At 45.3% G+C, this 24214-nt stretch overlaps 1 protein-coding gene across 3 annotated transcripts in view; it reads right to left on the bottom strand.

Moving 5' to 3' along the window:
* The window catches only part of ABCA1 (ATP binding cassette subfamily A member 1), a 129542-nt gene that overhangs the window by 88818 nt on the left and 16510 nt on the right, over positions 1-24214 (bottom strand). For all 3 annotated transcript variants that reach the window (XM_024753651.1, XM_024753648.1, XM_024753650.1), the window contains exons 2-5: positions 19096-19258; positions 8616-8709; positions 4373-4514; positions 2907-3025 (exon numbers count right to left, since the gene is read on the bottom strand). In XM_024753651.1, the coding sequence (XP_024609419.1) occupies positions 2907-3025; positions 4373-4514; positions 8616-8709; positions 19096-19161 (421 nt within the window). In that variant the 5' untranslated portion in view covers positions 19162-19258. The remainder of the gene's footprint in view (positions 1-2906; positions 3026-4372; positions 4515-8615; positions 8710-19095; positions 19259-24214) is intronic.

Below are 24214 nucleotides of genomic sequence, written 5' to 3' on the forward strand. Positions count from 1 at the left end.
TATTCTCCCTTTAGGTTCAAGAAGCCAACAGCACAATTCAGAAACGGAGAACAAGTGACTTTCAATACTGAATGTTTAAAAGGCTCTGTGGTTTGGGTCGACTGCGCATGGAATATGAGTCAGCAGTGTGACGTGGATGCCAAGAAGCTCACTGCATTAACAGAAATATGGTGCTCAGAGCAAAGGAGACAAAGCTCTTTCTACTCTGTGTTGGAAGACTGCTGTAATTTCTGATAAACTTCAACAAAGACGCAGACACACTGAAACACAACCTACCAGAGAAGAGGCAGAAATTGGGGGTGGGGGGGGTGACATTCCAGAAGAGGAATGGAGGCCATTTAGCCTAGAAAAAACAAAAGATTTCAGGAAGAGAGGGGGGGGAAAAAAAGAGCTGTCTTTTAACACTTCAAGAGAAATAGATTAGCCTCTTTCTCTGGGAGATAAGCAGACCAGTGAATAGATTCTGATAATTAGAATACCAGTATTCTAATATTGGGTATCCTGCCAATACCTGAAATGAGCTGCCGTGGGAGAGGCAGGCTCCCTCCTCAGCTAGGTAGAGAAGGTTGATGAGGGCAGGACTCTGAACCAAGGATCCCTCCCATCCACAGAGTGACAGTGCAAGAGAGCTGAGCCCATCATGCTGTAAGTAGGGGTGTCAGGGCAGAGAAACAGAGGTCTCCAAGTCAGGATCTACACCAACATACCCCAGCCTCAGATGCTCTCTGAAATCTAGAGTGCTATTCAAATTCAGCAAAAAGTTACTGATTTCACCTCGGAAGAAGCACCATTTCTGCTGCACTTCCCTCTGGACTGAGGCCCGGCTCAGTGCTGCAAGACAGGCAAAGGTGGAAGCACTTAAGAAGTAGCTGCAGGGCAGATAAGAGACCATACTGGGTGAATGGAGAGATAAGCCTTGATGGGAGACAATCATACTCAGAGATCTCTCTTCAGAGCTGTGCAGAGAAAGTTGTTTGAATGCAGGTTTGTTTTCTCTTCTCTACCCTGACTCATGTCTCTAGTTGCTCTGCGTCTAAGGAAGCACCCACTGAGATCTGAAACAACACCCGCCCCCATCCATAGTCTGTTTCTCTGGCCATGCAGTGCAGAGGCAGAAGAGCAAGCCCAGGTTCTCAGAAATGCATCACTGACACACAGGAGTAATATTGGCTCCCATTTACTGACCACCTACTATGTGCCAGAAACTGTGTTAGGGTTTACATTTCACATTGCAGGTTACTTATTATTTACAGCTGAAGAAATTAAGGCTCAGAGAGGTTAAATGGCTTGGCCAAGATGGCACCACTCCGAAATAGTCATAGCTCATGTTCACTAAGTGCTTCCTATGTGCCAGATGTGGTCTTTCAGCAATTAAATGGTTCATCTCCTTTACTCCTCAGAACAATCCTATGAGCTAGGTTCTCCTATTGTCTCCATTTTACAGATGAGAAGAGTGGCCCCAGAGGGATCTAAAGGACTTATTCACAAAGTCACCAAGCTACAAAGTAATACATCGTAGCACTCTTTCCTCTTGGTCACACTGTCTCTGCAGTGGAAGAAATAACCGTGACTCTGTCTCTGGTCCACCAGGCAGGGGGCCCCCAGCCGATAAGGAAGGACTAATGCCTTGATTGGTGATTGCTACCCCTCTGTGTCCTGTGCTGAGACAGACAGGTGTGCAGGATGGGGGCCTATAGGTCAAGAAAACAGCATCCTGCCTGACTGTGCATCCAGGAGTGGTCCAGCTGGGAGCTCCTCGAAGCTGACCCAGGAGCCCAAGCACAGTCACACCTGTCTCTGATGTGAAATGACACCTCCCCCGCACCACCCCACACTGCTTGGCCTCCCTTTGTTGGCAGATCCCACCCTGCTCACTGCCTCTTTTCCTGCCCAGGGAAAGCACAGTCTGGCTTCCCAAGAGAAAGCTCCAATCCAAGCCTGGTTTAAACTCCAGGACTTTACACCATTTCTTCTTTCGCCAAGAGGATGGCGAGTCCTCTTGGGAGTCCTCTCAGCAAACGCTGGCCCACCCCATTCCTCCCAAACACCAAACTGAGAAAAAAAGTACTTTCCTGGAGCAGTGGCAGCAGCTAACTCCTGATGGCTACAATTTATCACTCATGCTGTTTAGAACCGCCAGTGCATGGAGATGATAAAAAGCAGACTGACTCTCAGTCAGCTTCGTTATTGCTTTTAAAGTCTCTACAGACCACGCAGGTCATCACGGCCTGCACCCAGGGGTCTGCTCCCACCGCCCCCTGCCCCCCGTGGTAGGCCACGGCCCGGGAGGCTGCTCCGTGGTGACTTCTGCAACCAGTGCCTCAGCCAGCAAGCTGCCTGCTCTCAGCTGCTTCCTAGATGGCATGCAGTAAACTGCCCGGGGCACACCCCGGATCAGAGATAAAGGTGTCACTTTTTAAAGCTCAGAGTTCAAGTACCCACCAGACTAAATCAAATGACCTGGGGGAAGATGAATTGCATTTTCCTTTTAGAAATGAATGCTTAACTTTCACTTCTCCAAATCAAGTTGCAACTTTAACTGCTCTTACATGCACGGAAGTATCCCGTCTGTAAATCTTCTTATTCATGGCAACCATATGGCCAACTCCAAAAAAATGAGGTTGGCAGCAACCTGCCGCCCCCCTAACGGTCCTAACGCCAGGCTGGTGCCATTCCTCTCTGGGAGGTTTTCTTCTGTGTCCCCAGAAGAGGCCAGCACACTCACTGAGTCCCTAGTTTCTTCTCAAATACATCCTGCAGAGAGGCCTTACAGCCCAGCCACTGAGGAGGAAAACCCCGTAGGGAAGAGCTAAAAGGAACAAGCGCCAGGCCGCCTGGGCTGCTGTCTCTCCCTGGTGCAGGTTAACTTCCAATTACGAACCAATTCACAGAAGGCTTTTGCTTACCTGAGCTGGAACGCTCGATCTGGTATAATGTCCTTAGAACTTGGCGTATGTTCTTCATGCTGGTGTCTCTGTGGCTGTACAAAAGAAGTCGCCGAGCATCTGAGAACAGGCGAGACACACTGCAGGGGGTGCAAGAAAAGTAGAAAAGCCCTGGTTAGGCCAGCTGTCTCTCCAGCTTGAACAAAGTACCTGCCAGGAAGACCCAGCCTGGCTGCAGGGTCCTCCGTGGGCCGACCCTGACCCACTCCTGCTGCCCCCTCCTCCAACTTCACTGAGACCCTATGCTCACAGCCACCCAGCCAGCAACCCTGCCCCAAATGCTCGTCCTCATGTGTCCATACAACCAAATCTTACCAGCCATCAAGGGCCAGCCCATGTTGCCGCCTCTCCAGGAAGCTCTCTCTCTCTCTCTCTCTCTCTCTCTCTCACACACACACACATGCACACAGGTCCCCAGGACCAATTTATCCAAAAGACACAGCAGACACAGTGCGTAGGGCCCAGGATACTCATATGGGTCCACAAAATGTTTAAATTTCTTTTAAAATCAGAAAAAAAAAATTCAGAAATTCAGAATGAATGCATATAATAATGAATCCAGCCTGGATTATACTCATCTTTATACCAACACAGTTATAAAATAAAAATTTTAATATTGTTGCAAGGAAGAAGGGGTTCATGAAAGCCACAAAGCCTAAGGTCCATGAATATTATAACGTGGCCCTGACTGCCTGGCGGCAGCTTCCTCTAAACTGTCCTGCTACATCTCCTGCAGTTCTTAGTCCTTTCTAACGCATGCCATGGTTCTGTGCCTTCCAAGAATCTTCAACGGCTCATTTGGGAAACACTTACTCAGCCCCAATGTCTGTTGTTGAGGCCAGGAGCCAGGAATACAAAAGTGAAGAATGCAGTATCCTGGCCCTCAGAGAGCTCACACCCAGGGCTGAGAAAGACTTGCAGATGAAAGACCGATGCAGTGTGATAGGGCAGCACTGGAGGCAGAGAGGTGATCTGAGAGCAGAGAGGACCAAACTCTCCCAGCCTTGGCTGTGAGCTCCTTGAGGACAGGTCCCTCCCTCTGCACAGCTCTGTATCCCCAGCTCCTGGACCAGCCGTTTCCCACGCACAATAAGTGTTTGCTAACTGAATGTTTGCTCATTAACGGATGAAGCTGATGTGCTATATCTCCCTTCTCTACTTACCAACCAGTTTTTGGAGGAAAAGCCCCCCAACCACAGGACTTTCATCCACATAACGTTACTCCTAAAATGCACCAAAGTGAGGTCACACAGTCTTAAATCCTGACGGCAGCTCTCTCGGGTCTCATTCTTTGGACTTTATCACCCAAACCGTCACAAAAGAAGCTTCACTCAAACCCAACCATTCAAAATTCCCCGGAGGTTGAGAAGGGAAAGGGAAAGTATTAACTGACAAGTTTGGGAATGAAAACCTGATCCGGTACTTACATGGACTTGTTAAAGTTTCCAACAACCCCGGGTGCCTCACCAGGAGTCGGATAACGGAAACAGGGGTTATTGGCATTACAGATAATCCCCTGAACCCAAGGAAGTGTTCCTGCAGAGGGCATGGCTTTGTTTGGAAAGTGGCCTGTTGAAATAGAGGAGGAGAAAAACAGAAGGAGAAACATTAATTCTTTGAAGGATTTGGGACTTGATAGGAACCTTTATCTCTTTTGGTTCCACCAAACATTGCTCCATCCCAAATCTGTCTGTCCCATTCCCCACATCCCTGAGACCTGCCACCCTGGACTAATCTGACCCTGAGCTGGAAATGTGGCATCGGATAGCGGTTCTTAATCTACTTACTATAGTCTGTTGAGTGGGATTCATGACAGCAGCCTTGGGGAAGTGACCAGAGGGGTTAATTAGACCATATACAGAAGGTGCCTGGAGGGCAGCAAGTACTGGCTCCTCATTCCTTCATCTTCTACCATTCACCTCGTCTTTCAGAGACACAGAGGGGCCCTGGCGAGGACCTAATCCAATTCCTTCACACTTGAAGGAGGAAACCACAGCAAGATAAAGTGGATGATGAACACTCAGGGAGTCAGTGGGCAGGACCGGGGGTAGAACCCACATTCCTGTGATCCCAGTCATGCTCCTTCCCTTCCACCTGTGGCCTCCTTTATCTGCTGGCTTTCCTCAGTCCCCCTGGTACTGTCCTCTGTGACCTCTGTTCACCTTCTTCACTAGCTCCCAAGCTCCTCAAAGGCACCTAATGAACGTGCTGACTTGGGGTCAGATGCCATCTCTGAAGCTATGCTAGTTGCTGTTGCTGCTTCTCCTCCCATCAGAGCACCGAGCCCCATCCAACAGGCCATCCCCTCTCTGTCCCCTTCCCTTCATTACAGAGGACCGTCTTGCAGACAGCAGGACTGTGTGTACAGGGGCTGGCGTGCTGCGTCAAAGGCCATGGGGCTGCTTACGGGGATCAAGATAAATGTGCCCTGGAACCAGGGGCTCTTAACCTGAGACCAAGCACGTGTGGATTCCTGTGACAGAAAGGCTGAGGCTCCACGCTCATCCTATTCTCAGGGTTATCTGTGACCCCAAAAGAGTTAACAACCATTAAGAACCATGGCTCTGAGTAGTGGAGAGCCATATAGTTTCACAGGCTTTAGGGTCAAACCAACTGGGATTTACATCCAGTCTCTGCAACTTGCTAAGCAGTGACTTTGGCCAAGTCACGGACCCCTTAACCCTCAGTTCCCTCATCTATAAAATGGTGGTAACAGTACAATCGATTTCGCAGAGCTGTAGTGAGATTTTACAAGCAAAGCATGCCGCAAAGTGCCTGGCAGAGATTAAGGCTCAGTAGATGGGCCCATTAGGGTTGCTGAGGCGCTGTGGTGGCCAGCCTACAACAGTACTTCCTTGGCTCTCGCTCAGCCAGCAACACTCCTTCCATCACACAGTCCCCCCCTCCCCCAGGCAGAAACCCAGTTTTATTCAGCTTACTATTTTCATGCAAATGGGCTAACAGAGTCTCCCCAGAAGTTCACCCACAGCCAGGACTTGCTACACTTTGCATTTCAATATTGGGGTCCTTCTATCTTTCTTTTTCTTCTATCCACATTCCAACCAGAGAGGCAACATCCAAAGCAAGGATGAACCAAGATCTGGACCCTGTGGCCACCCTCTGCAGGGACTCTGGCCTGTTGAACGTTTACTCAGTTAATCCCCTTATCTCCCTGTTAATAGTTCAAGGAAAACCAAACAAGGTCCCTTGCCTAAGTCAGCTGCTCCTCATTCAGGGGAGATTTATGTAAACCAACCAAATACTCAAAGGACCAAGGGATTCTCCCCTTTAACCTCCAGGAAATACTGGCACCAAAGGCAGGGTGATGTTGGTCCAGCACACCAACAATGTGCTTCAGTCTAAACCTTGGTGAGTGAAGCAAAGACCCTCCCTCGTGTGTCGTGTCCCACCTCATTTGCAAATAAAAGCAGGGTAAGGGGGCTTCCCTGGTGGCGCAGTGGTTGAGAGTCCGCCTGCCGATGCAGGGGACACGGGTTCGTGCCCCGGTCCGGGAGGATCTCACATGCTGTGGAGCGGCTGGGCCCGGGAGGCATGGCCGCTGGGTCTGTGCATCTGGAGCCTGTGCTCTGCGGTGGGAGAGGCCACAACAGTGAGAGGCCCGCGTACTGAAAAAGCAGGGTAAGGACTTGGCATTGGTGCACAGGATGACAATCCAGTAGCTTAAGGGAGTCTCATGACCCAGGGAAGTGATTAGGACCTTGATGGGTCTGGGTCAAACTGGGAAAGATTTATGGGGAAGAATTATACACCAATCCTTGGTTCCTAGAGACAAGACACCTCTGTAGGCCTCACCTTAACTCTCTGCCCTTCTAGCTAGGTCCCTAGAAGGTGGTGAGAACAGGAAGTAAGGTTGCAGTAAGTACATAGATAGTCTTATCTATCTTCCATAGGTATAGGAATTTCACAACATTTCTGAGAATTGATGGTCTGGATTCAGAGAGATTTGGGTCAAAATTCAACAACTTGCACAAGATCACAACCTCAGCAAGTGGCAGAGCCAGGATCCAAACAAACCCGTCTGTCTGATACCAAGGCCTGCACTACTTCCCTTACACTGTCTCTTCGGCTTGTGATAATTCCTGAGAAAGAATAGCTTATCAGATGAAAAGCTGAGTTTTCCCTAAAATGTGTACTTCAGTGGGGCTTAGGGTAATGCTTATACAAAATCCAACACACACTTGTTCATCGATCTTTGAGGTTCCAAACAAGAAAGCAGTGTTACCTTCCAGGCCCACAAACTGAGTGTGTATTATTTCATTGTAAGCTCTTTTTCTTTTTGGTGAAATCAGAAAATCACATCTGGTAGAATGTTTTGAGGTTTCGTGGGGTTTTAAAAAACTTGAATATGCATAATGTGTACTAGCAAATTAGCAGGTAAACAACTGCCACTACGTGCCCTGAGAGACACGGAACCAGACCGAGAACACCTTTCAAAGGTGACCCCAGCCCTACCTCTTCCCTGAAGAACTGTATCCTGCACACCTATAGGGCTGGTGGGATGTGGGTGGAGCTGGTTAATGACAGGAAAAGTCACTGGAGCCGTGGAAAAGAGGTCCCAGCCAAACTTCCCCCACAAATGCTGGTCTTTTAGACCGGGACATTTTTGCAGTATTAATCCATCCAGCAAGCCCAGCCAGGAGAGAAAGACCGTGACTGTGGGATAACACAACAACCATATGGGGTAGGTCTTATCATTCCTTTTTATAGAGATGAGGAAACCCAGGTACAGAGAAGCCAAGCCATTTGCCCCAAGGTGACATACCTGTGTTGAAGCCGGGATTCAAACCTAGGTAACCTGACACCTAGAGCTTGTGTTCTCAGCCACTACTGTATTCTCTATGCTCACTGAAAAGGCCGTCATCCAAACACATGATTGGGAGTCAGATGACCTGAGCTTTATTACATCACTGTCACTTGATACATATGTGACCTCGGGCAATTCCCTGCACTTCTCTGAGCCCCAATTTACTTATCAAGAAATTAAAGCAAATGATAGCAATTATAAAGTCCATTATACAAGGTTGTTATAAGAATCAAATGAAATAATATTAGTCAATCTGAGATGTTCTACACAAATGCTACTTAAAAGTGTATGTTCCATGATTTGCAACTGTGTGATAAAGACATAATGCATATGAAAAAGCCCGGCAGGTACCAGATGATAGTGGTATTAAGGTATTGCCTTAGGGGGCTTTTTTTATTATTTATTTTTGGCTGTGTTGGGTCTTCGATTCTGTGCGAGGGCTTTCTCTAGTTGCGGCGAGAGGGGGCCACTCTTCATCGTGGTGCGTGGGCCTCTCACTATCGTGGCCTCTCTTGTTGCAGAGCACAGGCTCCAGACGCGAAGGCGGGCTCTTTTAATTACCCCTTTCTGAGCTATCAGTAAGGTTATTTTACTTTCATGATTGAAAATGCATGAAACAGATGTTGGCTATTATTATAATTACTATTATCACCATCTACTAGGACTGAAAATGGTTTCCTGAGCTCATGCCTTATCAAACAATTGGAAGCCTAGCTTTTCTGTTCCAAGCCATTTGCACTGTTTCCTAAAGATAGCATCTTGGGAGAGGTCACATTTAGCCCATGCCCATTGCCTGGATTCCACTTGCCAGCAGTAAGTCTCAGGCGGGATGCTCATATACTCACATTCATGTTGTTCATAGGGTGGGTAGCTCAGCCTCACGGAGATCAGGATCAGGAAGATAAACAGAGGCCAGGCCACTTCCAGCAACAGCTGACACTGAGTGGGAAATAAGACAGAGCACTGTGAATTAAACAAACAAAACAACATGGAAGCCTAATGCTATTGAGCTTTGGGAAATCCACAAAAAAAGTTAATTAAACAATTGATCAGAGCTTCCCTGGTGGCACAGTGGTTAAGAATCCACCTGCCAATGCAGGGGGCATGGGTTCGAGCCCTGGTCCGGGGAGATCCCACATGCCGCAGAGCAACTAAGCCCATGTACCACAACTACTGAGCCTGTGCTCTAGAGCCCATGAGCCACAACTACTGAAGCCCACAACTACTGAAGCCCGTGCACCTAGAGCCCGTGCTCCACAACAAGAGAAGCCACCGCAATGAGAAGCCCGTGCACCGCAACGAACAGCAGCCCCCGCTCGCCACAACTGGAGAAAGCCCGCGCCCAGCAACAAAGACCCAACGCAGCCATAAAAATAAATAAACAAATAAATAAATAAACAATTGATCAACTTCTCCAGCCTCTCTTACCACTCTCTAATACTGAATTGTTTGCAGTTCTTACCTTATAACTTACTATTCCATACCTCTGTGTTTTCCCTACAAAAGGGGAGATGCTTCCCACCCTGCTTCATCTGGCTCACTTCCTCCACTCATCCTTCAAGATTCAACCAGGCACAATTTCCTTTACTAAAATCTCAGTCTGAGCTGGAAGCCCTTCTGCTGTGCTCCCAGAGTAACCCATGCATCCTCCTCCCATAACAGTTTCCCTGAGCCCCTGAAATCATGTTTTTATCACTGGCTTCCTCACTACAATATGAGTACCCTGAAGGCAAGCACTGGATCAAGTCATCTTTGCATCTCCAGCCTTAGCATAGTGTCAGGTATGTTATGACCATTTGTTAAAAGAAGAGGGCCAGGGCAACCTGCTGTGCTAAATACACACCACCTTGGCTCTAAAGGAACACACAAAGTTGCCCTCTGCAGGGCTGAGAATAGGGCTCCTATTCTCAGGACAATGGAAATTCACATGCAGTTCCATAGTGACCTGTGTGCCCCCAGGACTGGAAAGATCTGGGAAGAGTGCAAAGTCCTTCCCCATCCATCAAGATCTGGTCACCACCTTCTCCAGTGGGTTAGAAGATCATTAAACATATGTAACTGTGATCCACCAGTTAAAGCAATGGGGTTTCTCTAAAGGAAAAACCTGTCTCAGTGAGTTACCAGGGGATAAATAAGCACAGGGACAGGATGGAAATCATGAGACATAATCTAACTGAACCTATGGTGTTTGGACAACTAGTTCCACGGCCTGAAGCCTCACCTCTTTCATTCCTTTCAGTTCTGGACTCAGATGTTCTAATTAGGATGAACACCAAAGAGCTCTGAATAGTCACGGGCCCTTGTGGTTGAGAGTAACTACAACTGTGGCTTCAGAGCCAAGAGAACACTGATATGAAATCCCTCCTTTTATTTAAACAGAATTTTTTTTGATCCCCAAGTCCATATATTTTTATTGAGGAAATTTTGAAATTAAAAAATATATACAGAAAAGTAGAAAAAAATAAACATAAATCACCATTAATCCTACTTCTTGGAGATAATCCCTAGTACATTAAGCTAACAATGGTTCTCCATTAATATTTTTTGTCTTTTTTTCCTATTCATACATAAATAATAAATTTTTCTCTACAAAATTGAGATTATACAGCATATATAATTTTGTATTTTGCTTTTTCATTGAACATCATACTGGGAGTGTTTTCCATGACAAAATACTCTCTTAAAATATGGATTGTAATGGCCACTTGATACTCCATGCTGTGAATAGATCATAATTAATTTAACCTTCCTGCTTCAGATTGGTTTTAGCTTTTGTTTATTATTTGTCATTGGATTTCTGGTATTTTACATTCCAAAGACCTTTGATATGGTTCCACATTAAACTCTTTTTTAAATCTTCTTTTTAGAAGGAAATACATGGATGAGGACAGTGGATGTCCTTGGATGATAAGAACATGGGTAATTTTTTTTAAACACCTTCCTGTGTTTTCTAAATTTTCCATAATGAGCATGTATTACTTCTCTAGTAGAACAAACAAACAAAAAACCACTGTTACCATATAACTATGAAGAACAGTTTGCTCTAGATAGCACACCAGGAAAAAAAAAGACAAATGGGTCCTTTGGAAGAAAGCATGCTGTCAATGGCGTCTCCGAGACCAAAGACGGGGCTGGTCTTGCTAAATATTTCTGTAAATAATCCCAAAGAGGCAACACACAGTGAAATCTCCAAGCTTTCAAATGACATTCAGCCTCCTCTACCAGCTGAGCTGCAAGTCCCTCCTTGGGCTCCCCAAGTACCCTGAGCCTCTACCAGCACTGGGCATAGCAGGGGCTCCTCCTCCAGTGTCCCTTTCTTCTCACTGAGCCTGCCGCATGATAAGGGCTTTAAGAATGTGTGTTGAGTGAGAGAATGAACTGAAGTTTACAAAATAATAAAGATGGAAATGTAAGTCAGTTGAGCTCTTTGGGAAAGCAACTTGGCCATATGTATTCAAAAGATATGTTTATTCCCCTTGACCAAACAATATTCCTAGAAATTCATCCCACAGAACTAAGTTTAAAATGTCAAAAAGCTCTATACACTGTTACTCATTCATTCAAACACTGTAATTGCAAAATATTGCAAACAACTTAATTGCACAGCAATAGAGAAATAATGAAATATGGCACATCTACTCAACAATACATTATGCAGTCACTACAACAGGGTTTATGAAACACAGACACTGTTAACCATATAATATTAAGTGGAAAAAGTGGAACACAAAATTGTATGCATTCCAAGCTTACAGCTAAATAAAATCACTCACAAATATTAACAGACGGGAGTAAAACTTCCAAAAAACGGTTTAACTGTGAATAAATTCAGAAAAGAATAATGAAGTAAAAAAAAAAAAAAACCAACAAAACCAAAATTAATGAAGAGTATGAGTAAGATAGCCATCAACCTTGAAGCTCTGAAGCTACTATGTGTACTTTTGCGATAAATAGTAGCTACCATTTACTTTTTTAGAGTCAAGTGTGTAGCAGGCACGTTATATATGGATTATTTCATTTAAGCCTGCAAACAACCCTAAGATGTAGGAACCATTATTGTCTGTATTTTATATGTGGCAAGGCTAAAGCTCAAGGAAGGGTAAGTCACAGAGAAAGTCAGTGGCAGGGTTGAGATTAGCAGCTAGTTTTGCCCAACTCATGTGGCCCAGGGAGGAAATGACCCCACTAGGTGGCACAGTCAAAAAATACCAACAGGTTCCACAGAGGTAAAATGAGCTCATGGTCTATAGGTTTATGATAGTTACAGCCAATCCTGAGCACCTACTGTGTACCAGGGATTTATATAACTCATCTCTAATATTTTCACAAGAACTTTGTGAGGTAGCTGGTATCATTAGATAGTGAAGAAAGTAAGATTGGGGCAGGTTAGGAGCCATACATAGCCTGGTAAAAGAGTGCGCGAGCGTTTGAACCCAGATCTACTGACCCTGACGTGCTTTTGCAACAATCATCCTGCCTCTCACAGAGCCATGTTTGAGATATATACCTTACAAGATGGCCACTTAAGAGGAGTCTGGCACTCACCAGCCCTCCAGGGCACTGATCTGACCCAATGAATCAAAGTTTACGTTCCTGGACATCTCTGTAGCCCCACATCTAGGATCCAATAGGGGAGCAGATGCTCGAAATATGTTGATTGATTGAAAAAAAAAAATGAATGGATCTTTCCCATGGCATTGATAGCAAAGAGCATGAAGAAAATCTTACAACTCATTTTTAGCAACTGAAGCCAGTGCGTGTAAGCAGATTAGGGAAAGAGGTAAGGAAAAGATTGACAACCATAATGACAGCTAACACTTAAATAGGTCTTACCATGTATCAGTGTTCTAAGTACTTAACATAGATGAACTCATTTAATCTTCAAATAACCCCATTAGCACTATTATAATACCCAGTTCACAGATGAGGGAACTGAGGCTGAAAGAGTAAATAAATTGCCCAAAGATACAAGCCTGGTAAACGGCAGAGCCAGAATTCAAAGCCAGTCCAACTCAAGGGTGTGTTCTTAGCCACTATGCACCCCAGTCTCCTTATCCCCTGCCCCATTACCGGAGTATCTAGATCTTGATCTTTATAAGCCATGCTGAGCTGAGATACTAACATGTATGAATGAATGAAGAGACCATCTCCAAGAGCCAGCACTCAAACCAGAGAACTCGTGACACACAATTCTCTCCGTGCACTTTTACTCTGAACCTCTAAAATTATTTCTGTCATTGAACATAGAATTTGCCTTCCATACTCAGGGGGCTGTTCTAGGTACTTCTTTGCCTAATAGCCTCCCTCTAGAAACCCAATTTGACTTCTGCCAGGAATGCCATTCTGGCTCCACTCATTGTCAAAATCAGATTTCTCCCCCATCTCTCAGCTTAGCACTTTTCGTTCAGAATAGGCCCTCATAAATATTTGGGTTGGCCAAAAAGTTCGTTTGGGTCTTCCATACCAGATGGAAAACCCAAACGAACTTTTTGGCCAACCCAATAGCTTGGAAATAAGACTGATGCCTTACTGCTACACACTCCTATAGAAAACTAGAAAACTCTTCTAAATCTTAGTCTGAGGATACCTACCCACCTCCCTCCACACCTGCCCCCACCACGAGGCAGAGGAGATGGAGAGGAACACCGTGTTCAAAAGATGCTTCTTACCAAAGTTAGAAACTCAGAAGCCTTCTTTTAGGTTGGGTATTAAAACAAAAATTCTGATGTTTCAGTAAATTGCTACACTGAGCTGCTCTGGGGACTTTCCACCTCGTTATTCCTCAGCAACAACATGGGGATCATATGAGCGAGTGTTTCTAGAGCAGGGTTTCTCTCAACAGCACTATTGACATTTGGGGCCAGATAAGCGTTGTAAGGAGCCCTCCTGTGAATGGAAGAATGTTTCCCCCATCCCTGGCCTCCGCCCGCCAGAACCAACAGTACCAACCACCCCTGGCCAGGACTGTACCTGCCAAACAATATCTCTAGACATTACCCAGTGTCCTTGGGACATTAAAATAGTGCTAGGTTACTTTTAGAACTTGATAAGGTAATACGATTCAATGGGGAAATGAAACAGATGAAAATATGAGAGACTAGTCTGAGAGGTTAAAAAAGTAAAATGGGAGACAATGAATTTTCCCAGTTAACAGGATGTTCATCAAAGCAATAGCACACTCTAGGCTATATCAGCATCACGATGAAAAATACTTAGCGATATATACCTCAATTAAATCTGGAAAAATTAAAGTGAAATCTTAAAGATCAAATCAGAGAAATGCTGGAGGGAAAAAGAAATCTGAAAACCACGCCTGCCCTCCCAGAACTGTAAAGCCTCATGTGGTGATGGTGGATTTTTAAATTGGTTTGATCCTTCGGAAGGACATCTGATCATATATGCCAAGGGCCATTTCCTTGGACCTAGGAATCGTACTTCTGAGATTTTGGCCTAAGGAAATAATATAAAAATAAGAAAAGGCTGTATGTATAAAGTCTTTATAGTAGTTTATGTATAACAGCAAACACGGGAAACATCTGAATGTTGGCAATAGGGTATGAAGTTACAAAATAAAAACTGCATTGATGGATTACTGTAACGCTACCAGGAATGTCAGTGGCATTATCCCATGGCAGATTTGGGCCCAAAAGATCCAGCCCAAAAAAAAAAAAAAAAAAAAAAAAACCAGCCCCTCCTCTTACTAATTTACTAACTTATAACACTTTCTTCACCTGTGCAACAGAAATTGTAATGCATACCTCTCAGAATTGCTGTGAAAATCAAGAAGATAACGTATACAAAAGAACTTTCAAAAGTACAAAACACAGCCTACACATCAAGAATCATTATTATAAATACGTAAATTATTTGGAAACATATATGCCAAATGATGTTAAATGAAAGAGGAAAACAGAGCACAAAATGGTATGTATGTATGTATGTATGTAATGATTATAATTGTCTCCTTGGGCTATCGTCCTTCAAGTCCCCTCAGTGCCAAGGACCACACCATCTGACCCTCGTCATCATGAGCTATCTACCTCAGGGACTCCTTCTGCACATAAAATAAAATTCAGCTGTCCTTGCTCAGCTCCATGGCTGCATGATCTGCCCCTGCTGACTCCCAACTCACCCCCAGCCAGTCTTCCTTCAGTGCCACTGGCTTTCCTGTTCTTTGACTCCAGGACGTGCGTTAGGCCCGTGGCCTTCACACCCTCTGTCTCTCTGCCTGGAATCCAGTGGCCTGACGGCTGAGCTCCCGATTTTCCCCTGGCTAACTGCTGCTCGAACTTCAAGGCTCTCAGCTTAAATGTCATGACCTTCTATTCTAAGTTAACTCCCTATCCTCAGCCTGGTAGTACCTAACACAGTAGGACAGTTTGGTTTTTTTCCTTCATAGCACTCATCACAGTTTGTTATGAGATTTCTACTTATGTGATAATGTGCTTCATATCTGCTTCCCTCACTGAACTGTAAGCTCTATGAGGGCAGGGATCCTGCCTGTATACCCAGCACACTATCTTACGTGCAGTAGATGTTCAATAAATATCTATCCAAAGGAAACAATAAATGGCTATTTGTTCTAACTTTCCTCATTCCAAAGAAGTGGAAACTAAAACTCAGGAAAAATGAGTTTCCCTGAGCCATTGAGACATATAGTGGCCAAGCTGGAATTAGAATTGAATTAGAATTAGATAATAATTAGAATTCTTATCTGGATTTGAACCAGCAACGCCAGGCCAGGACTAAGGACAGGAAAGAAATGTATCAGGTGAAATTGGAAGCCGGGAGGAGGTGCAGAAAGTTTGCGTCTATGCTATAAAATTCTCTAGCGGCTCTTAAATGAGGAGTCTTAATTTTTATTTATTTGATAGCTTATTCCTTGTCATTAAACAATCCCTAAATATTGATACTCTTAATATTGATATATGCAGAAATTAGAATTATCTATTTTCCCAGACACACAGCTAAACAGATCTAAATGAGAAAATTAATGGCAAAGGCAAAAAGGAGAGGCCATATGGCCGTAATCTGTCCCATCTGTTCCATGGGGACCTTGGCCTCTGGCTCGGCCTAAAACCAGATGAGGACCCAGAGAACTCTGAAGCCCCTCGCCCTTCCTGTCCCAAGCCCTGTTTGTGCTCAGTGACTGCCACCCACACAAGTTAACCGTTACTTTGGACCCAAACTGAGCTTTGCACCCAACTTATGCAACTCAATTTCAATGTATTCTTTGCCCAACAGGAACAGCGGAAATCTACCCCTGGCTGATGGTCCCCATAAGTCTGCATAATGGGAGCACAAGAGAGAGGTTCCCAGGATTCGTTAGCAAACAAGGACACAGAGTGAAAGGGCAAACGGCCGTCTTTCAGGAAGGTTGCTCGGGGTTTACTGTTCAGCACCCAGCTTTTACATCTTTCTTCCCATCTCCCTGCACACAAGGCCCCTATAGCAGGGGAGCCTCTTTGAGACCTGTAAACTAATGGCCCATTTAATGCATTTACCCACTGTTCAGCAAATACTTATTAAGCATATCCCCGGTGCCAGGCTCTGGGGCCAAGTGTATACATCCAGGATCTCAGAAGGAGGAAATCAAGCAATGGTTTTCCATACACTGTGGGCAAGAACAATTTGGAGCTGCTAACTTCTTCCCCTGCCTACTGGGCAGAGCTTGTTCTAACTATGTGAGCTAACAAAGTGGTACCAAAACCCTAAACAGGTTCCACTGTCTATAGAACAATATATCTAGAGATCCAAGCCAGGTGGATTGGGAAGTGGCTACAGCCAGCACTTGAGATCCATGGGCATTAAATCTTTCATGCAGATAAGTCAAAGCCTGCTAAAAAAAAAAGGGCCTGTGCCTGTAGGGCCACCAGGAAATTGGTTCTGGTGCTACTTCCATGACCCACCCACTCTGGACCCCTGTCCCCTACCCCAAACCCCAATCCCATCAGCTGTACAAGAAGCAGGTCAGATCTTTCCAGCTGTGACAACCTAAGCATGTGCAACCTGAAATAAACCACCCTTTGTTTCTGGTTTGGCAAAACAGATTTCCTGTCAAAATCAGGAAGGGAGGACAAGCTAACAGGCAGTAGGTGTAACACCTAGAAAAGCCCTTTTGTGTCAGGATACTGTCTCCTTCTTACTCTTTCAACAAGAACTCCGCCGCAAGGCCAAAAATTGCCTTTGACTAAGCCCGCCTATCTCTCTACTCGTAATGCTTTTTAAACTGATAAGCAATATTGAGCAAGAAGCAGCAAGACTAGTAGAGACTGGCCCCGCCTGGATGGCCCAATCCCAAATCCTGTTCCAGGACACTGTGCTCCGGATTCTTGGTTGACCTTGAGGAAATCCCTTCCCTGCTTTGTGCCTCAGTGTTCTTATCTGTAAAATGACAGGTTTGGGCTGGACTGCCCTCGAGACCTTGCATCAGTAAGATGATATAGTTCTTTCCCCTACTCACCGGCTAATGGACACAGCACAGCAGAGACAGTTGCCCATCACGTGGGCTGCTGCCACCATGATGAGAAGAGGCAGGGGACCTGGACCACCCAGTAGCTAAGAAATGAGATTAGGAGGTGAACATATAGGTCTTTGGAACACCAGGACCTGGGCAGAGCCATGGGAGGCAGGGGCAAAGGAAGAAAGAGGTTAGAAACTTCAAGACTGAAGATAGAAAAACTAATAATACCACTGAAGAGCAATCTGACATAGTGGTTTAGAGAACCGACTCTAGAGTCACACATATACACACATATCCATGAGGGATTATATATGAGTTCTATGTCAGGATTTAAAATTTTTGTGTTTTCATTTCAATGTTCATCTAAGCAAATGTGAATAAACATATCTGGATTTTTCTGAATGCCTACTTTATAACCAAGTTCTGGCACAAAATTTCAAGCCTAAGTTTATATTTGTGTTTGTGACTGTGTTAGCACCTATATTTGTAGCAGACCAATAAGAAAGGCACAGATGCAAACGCAACTTGTGAATGATGAGATTGGACCAAATGAAAGCCAAATGATATCAAATGAAGGTCACTGGAAAAAATGATTGGAAAATTGAATCATTAGCACATAGTAATATAGACTGTCCAAACTCAAACAAATAAGCATTCACTACCATAGTCACATTGTTACCTATAATACGGCTTCAGCTAAACAGTGTCAGCTGCCTTACTACATTAACAGTACTGGTTTTGCAATTTTGTTTGCATTTAATTTTTAAGTTTGTATGGGTCTTATGGCCTGTAAGAATAAGGGGTTTATATCTAGTTTCACATTCATATTTAAGTTCATATTTAAGTAACATTATATTTAAGTAACATTATACGTTCATATTTAAGTAACATTATAATAAAAAAATAAATTTAGTGAACAGAGGAGGACCTTGACATTTTTGTTCTTTTAAAGAAGGGCCGGCCAAGCATTAGTCTAGTTTCAGAAACACTGAATTAAGTTATATCCAAGATCCCTCATAGCTCTTTGAGTCTAAGAAAGATGAGCATTTCAGCTGCAGATGTGTTAAGCTTCATGAGGACAGCCAAATGGGGATGTAGGTTTAGAATTCAGGAAAAAAGGCAGGGAAGGAAACAGACATTTAGAAGCCTACTACAGAGAGGTGCAGCTAAACCCAGGAGACTGGACGGGATCTCTAGGAGTGTTCAGAGAGGGAGAAGCCGAGAGCTGATGTCGGAACTTCAGAGAGATCACTGGGCCTTATAGCCTTTATCTTCTCACGGAAAAACACCATTCACCTGAGAGTTAAAGATGGCCTTCTTGGGATTACTGAAAGGATCACCGTCCCATCCAGAAGTGAATGGCTTAGAACCCTCCACAGACATAAAACAAATCTCAGTTTTATATTCCTCCAGGCTTGCAGTCAAAGCTGACAGGAAAGAGTCCACACTGACACTAACAGATCCAGCCTTTGATCTCTAAGAGCTGGGCCACGAACTCACTTCATTTCCACTGCCCAGAAACCATTAGATGCTCTTGGAGAGCCAGGTGGCCCCCAGGGCTGCAGCAAAAGTTAAGAGGAAGATGGCAAAGGGGCAATTCTGTGCCAGATTCCGGAGGTCAGAACTCAGGCCTGGGTACTAGCACAAAGCAAAGCTATCATTTCTGCCTGGTTGCCAATCTGCCCCCTATGATAAGCGACGGGGCTCGACCCAGACCCTACACACAGTCCCGTGTCCACCGGGGCCAGATTCATTCAATCACTTTGAGAAAACGAAGAAGACTCCCTTTCCCCCCTCTTCCCCTCCCAACTCAAAATCAGGAAGAAAAGCATGGAAGGACCCCCAGAGAAACCCAGGCTTACTGTTTGTCTTCTTCTGAAAGTGAGGTTCTTCCACAGCAGCAACCTCAGCTGAGGCCAACAAGCCATGTTACCTCAGCCGACACCACAGAGCCTGCGTGAGGCTCGGGAGCCCGTGGAGGAAGTGGCCGGAGCTCACAGTGGGGACGCTGTGGCTGGTCATTAACTGAAAGATAAAGCAAGAGGGGAGAGCGCCGTCAGTTTTTGCTGCAAAGCTATACGCCAGTGAGGGCTGTTGCACCAGCCCTCTCACCTGAGCCCTCAAACCCAGCTCTGCCTCATGACTACTTCTGCATAAGGCATGAGTCCCCAACTTCTAGCCTTGGGGTCTCTGGTAAACAGGGATTCTGCAGGCTTTCTGGCAGTAGCCTGGGAGTGAGCCATTATTATCCCAATCAATTGAGCTCCACGGGTGTGATCATTTGGGAATGAAAAATGCACTTATGAAGGCAGACCTATGTGAGCAACCTTAGGTGGCCAAAACCCTGAGATTGCAAAGGGCATACTGGAATCCCAGAGACCTGCCTCCCTTCTCTAAGAAAATGCCTCCCCTCTCAGAAAATGTCAGCAGCATTTATAAATTTTGCCTTGAACCTGGAGTGACTTATGCTATTCCCTGAAATTTGCTGCAAACTACGTTTTCATCTAGTTCCAAAGTTGAGTCCTTCTGGTGATAAATGGCACCATCGATAAAGCAGTTTCCTAATCTGGAAAAAGTCACAGCGTGTCTTAGATGTGACGATGTCTTAGATGGTGTGAGTAAACACCAAGGAAATGCCACGGACACCTGGCTCCCAGGTGATGAGGACCACGCCAGTGCTGTGTGTGTGTGGAAAGACAACAATATCTCATTGAGAAAAACAAGGCAGCCAAGGCAGATGGAGAGCATCACCTGTGAAATTGACAAGCTCCCATTGTCCGGACATATGCACACTTCTGGCCTTGCTACACCTGCACCTGTACACAGGGCCCGCCTACTCCTTGTCAGTTGTCACAAGTGCCTCCTTGGAGGACTGTTTTGCCATCCTGGGGTGGGGGGGGTTCTCATAAACAGGGGATACAACCTTCTGTGTGTCCCTGCTGCCCCCTCAACAATGGTATTCATTTAATACTGGAATAATCCCAGGTAGTCACACTAAAATTAAAGTTGGGGAAAGGGTGAAAAATGAAAACTGGAAGAAGGGAGGGATGCACAAGTCAAAGTGAGGCCCTGATGCCACTTCACAGTCATGAACCCTTAGCAGAAATCAGAAACCGGCTTTACCTCTAAAATGGCTCATTTAATCATTGTGGCCTCTGGTGGAGCAGAGGTGGGATATTAGGCCTGAGGAACAAACAGCAAAAACAGCTAAGAATGTGGTGCACTTGGGCATACAAAACCAAGTACTGCACTAAACGTCTGTGGGTCCAAACAGACCTCAATGCAAAGGGTCATCTACAGCAGGATTTTACTGTCTTGGTCCCCACCCCACAAGGACCTGGATTAAAAACTTCTACAAAAGAAGAGGGAATGGAAGGAGTCTGCAGTGTCTGAGAAGAAGGACTGACTCTACTATTATGTATTTTAATTCATTCATTGACAAGCCAACGAATCAGGGATTCCTCTGAAATCGTCAAGTCTTAGGACCTACTTCTTTTTTCTTTTTATTTATTGATGTATTTATTTGTTTGCTTGCACTGGGTCTTAGTTGCAGCAGGTGGGCTCCTTAGTTGTGGCTCTTGGGCTCCTTAGTTTTGGCACGTGGGCTCCTTAGTTGCAGCAGGCGGGCTCCTTCATTGCGGCTTGGAGGCTCCTTACTCGCAACTCACCGGCTCCCTAGTTGTGGCATGTGAACTCTTAGTTGTGGCATGCCTGTGGGATCTAGTTCCCTGACCAGGGATTAAACCTGGGCCCCCTGCATTGGGAGCGCGGAGTCTTAACCACTGCGCCACCAGAGAAGTCCCCCTATTTCTTTTCTTTATTGTTTGCTCAGCAAAACTCTAAATGGACACAGATGCCACCCCCCCCGAAAAAAATTCTCACTCCAAAAAGAAGAGTTAAATCAGCACTGTGTCCATCCACAATTTGTTGTTTAAAGATGGCAACTGGCCTCCAAGCGCTGAGAACCAGAATTCGATTGTGAGCTGCGTGCTTGCAATCCCAAATTATTTTGAAAGTGGCCTAGGACAAGGCTTGCATTCCAGAAACACAGAAATAAATAATTAGCTAGATTTTTCTCATGCAAAAGCTGCTCTCCAGGAATCACTTAGTTAATTTAGAAGCTACAAGAATCTTTTCAGATCCCCAAGGTAACAATGAGGAGGTTGAAACACACGTTTGTAATTTAAAAAGGAAAATTAACTTAGCAGAAAGAGAGCCTAGACAGGAATTAGGTCCGGCTTCCCAACTATGTGCCCTTGGCCAAATCTTTACGCTGAGCATCAATTTCCTCATTATAGAATGGGGATGACAACACCTACCTTGCATGCTATTCAGTGGATTCAATGAGACAATATAAGTATGTCCCCAACAAAGTACATGGCACACTGTAAGTGCCAAAGAAATGAGTTCCCTTCTCCCCACTTTTCTTTCTCTGGTCTATCAGTACCCTCTAATAGAGAAATGGTTATATCCTGTCTAAACAACCTTTTCTACTCCATTATTTCTAGCAAGTCCAATGTGGGTTTCCGGCAAAGTAGGAAGGATGAAATCAGAATGGCCTAGTGTTAGAGACCCCCAGGCCCAAACCAGGACACAGAATCCCCTCAATCTGAGTGGAGAATCTCAGAGGAAAAGAAGACACACCTCTATAGAATGTTCACGAGAAGAGAACGGCCAGGAGGAGGTTTTTTGGAGAATATTTTCCTAAAGCAGAGTTTCTGGGTCTCCAGACATGGATTCCGGCCTCAGAGACCCTCCAGGAGACACGCAGAGAAGTCAGCGAGAAGTAGCCTGGAGCAGCAGTAGAAGGTCCTGCTCTGGCTTCGCTGGGTACCAACAGGCAGGCTTCTTGCCCCACTTCCCCTGCCCACCTTGACACAGCCCTCGGCCTCCTGCATAATCCCCTCCTCCCACCTTAGGACATGGTGACCACTGCTGGGAGCGATTTTGCCCAAAGAGGAGGGTTTGGCAATGCCTGAATTCCTCTGCTCAGGTAACTGAAGCCCAAGGGACATTTCTACATCAGTTTTCCAAGGAAGCAAACAAACAAACCAAAACCAAAAAGAAGGCCGTACTATGTACTAGATTTCTCAATGTTTCAAAGTTAGTAGCACACTCGCTTCTGCCCTTATGCACATTTCCAGTTACTGGCTGGAAAGGGTCCTACTTCACAATCACGGCCAGTCAATAGGGCACCCTCTTCTGGCTCCCGCGTGACCAAAACAGCCACTTCCCTGGGTTCCCTGCCTCCGGTCTTGCCCCCTCCATCCATTTATCACAGAGCAACCAAAGTTATTCCACTAAACCCAAGTTCCAGGTATGCCACTCGACCACTTAAAACCTCTGCCAGCACCCCACCGCCCTGAGGATAAAGTCCAGTCCTCACCTTGGTTTAGCTGGTCTCCCCGATGACTCCAGCCTCCTCTCTCACCACTCCCCACCTCCTAAACCAGGTCCCGCAAAACTACCCACGGCACCAAATGGACGGCCCTCTCTCCTACCACGGTGACTCCTGTGCGCTCCCGGTCCTGAAGCTGCTGCTCCCAGCACTGTCAGCCTGGCCAGCTCCTCAACTTTAGGATCCTGTCCTGACCACACTCGGTTAGGAGCCCCTCCTAGGTGCACCCAGGGCAGCCTCTGTTTTCGCTTGCATCGTTTCTGCCACTTTCTGAGTCCACAGGACCTCTTTCTTCATAGCAGTTTTCCCCAGCATGCAAGACAGTATCAGGCATAGAGTAAGCCCTCAGGGAATATTTGCTCAATTAATTAGCTACAAGATGGGCATGAGAAATAGGGATTCAGGATGGAAGGGTGGTGGCATTCCTGGGCCCGTGATAACCGGTTTCTCAAGCTTGATAAACTGATTCAGGCAAATTGTCCCCAGGGAGGGGGCTCTATGTTCACCACACACTTGTGACGGCCACAAGGACTGCTGAGCTTCCCAGGTGACTCCTGGGACATCTGGGAAAGTGTAACTCAATCTAGCTAGGCTTCCCACTAACAGGTTTAGCTAAGGCCCTCCCAAGGCCAGAGGAACCATGAATCTGCTTTCTCCCCACCTTCATGCCAAGTCCTAGGTGCTCCCTCTCTAGGTCTTTGCATCAGTCACCCAGGTGGATCACGCTTTGCCAAAATTCAACATAGTTCCATACTCTAACCTTTTTTGTACAGCACGACCTTGAGGAAGCCACTGTTCAAATCTTTGGCCAATTTTTTAAAAAAAAATTTCACTTCAAGTGCCACTAATCTTCTAAAATTATTAATACCTAGAGAATACCACAGCCTGCTGAACCATGACCTTCTCAAATAAGCGAAGATCATTAGTTGCAGAGAAATGCAAACTAAAACCACAATGAGATACCACTGCATACCCACTAGAACTACTGCAATTTTTAAAATTGCGAAGTGTTAGTATGTGGAGCAACTGGCGCTCGCCTACATGGCTTGTGGAAAAGAAAAACGGAACAGGCACTTCATAAAATACTCTGGTAGTTTCTTGTAAAGTCATGCACAGACTTATAACCCGGCCATCCCATCCCAGGTATTTACCCAAAAGAAATGAGAGCATATGTTCACACAAAGACCTGTATGTGAACATCCACAGAAGTCTTATATAGAATAGCCAAAACTGGAAACAATGCAAATGTCCATCAATTAGTGAATAAATTAAAATGGAGTACTACTCAGCAATAAAAAAGGGCTACATTACGAATACATGCAACAGCATGGGTGAATCTCAAAAGCCTTATGCTGAGAGAAAAAAGCCAGACATAACAGACTACATACCGTATGAGTCTATCTGTATGACTTTCTGGAAAGGTGAAACAATGGGGACAGAAATCCTATCAGTGGTTGCGGACAGACCTCAAAGAACATTGAGTGATGGAAATATTCTATACCATGACTGTGGTAGTGGTTATACATATACTATATACATTTATCAAAACTCATCTAACTGTACTTGCAAAAAGGCGAAATGTA

Source organism: Neophocaena asiaeorientalis, unplaced genomic scaffold (genome assembly GCF_003031525.2).
Source record: "Neophocaena asiaeorientalis asiaeorientalis breed wild unplaced genomic scaffold, Neophocaena_asiaeorientalis_V1.1 scaffold342, whole genome shotgun sequence".
NCBI classification, from domain to species: Eukaryota; Metazoa; Chordata; class Mammalia; order Artiodactyla; family Phocoenidae; genus Neophocaena; species Neophocaena asiaeorientalis.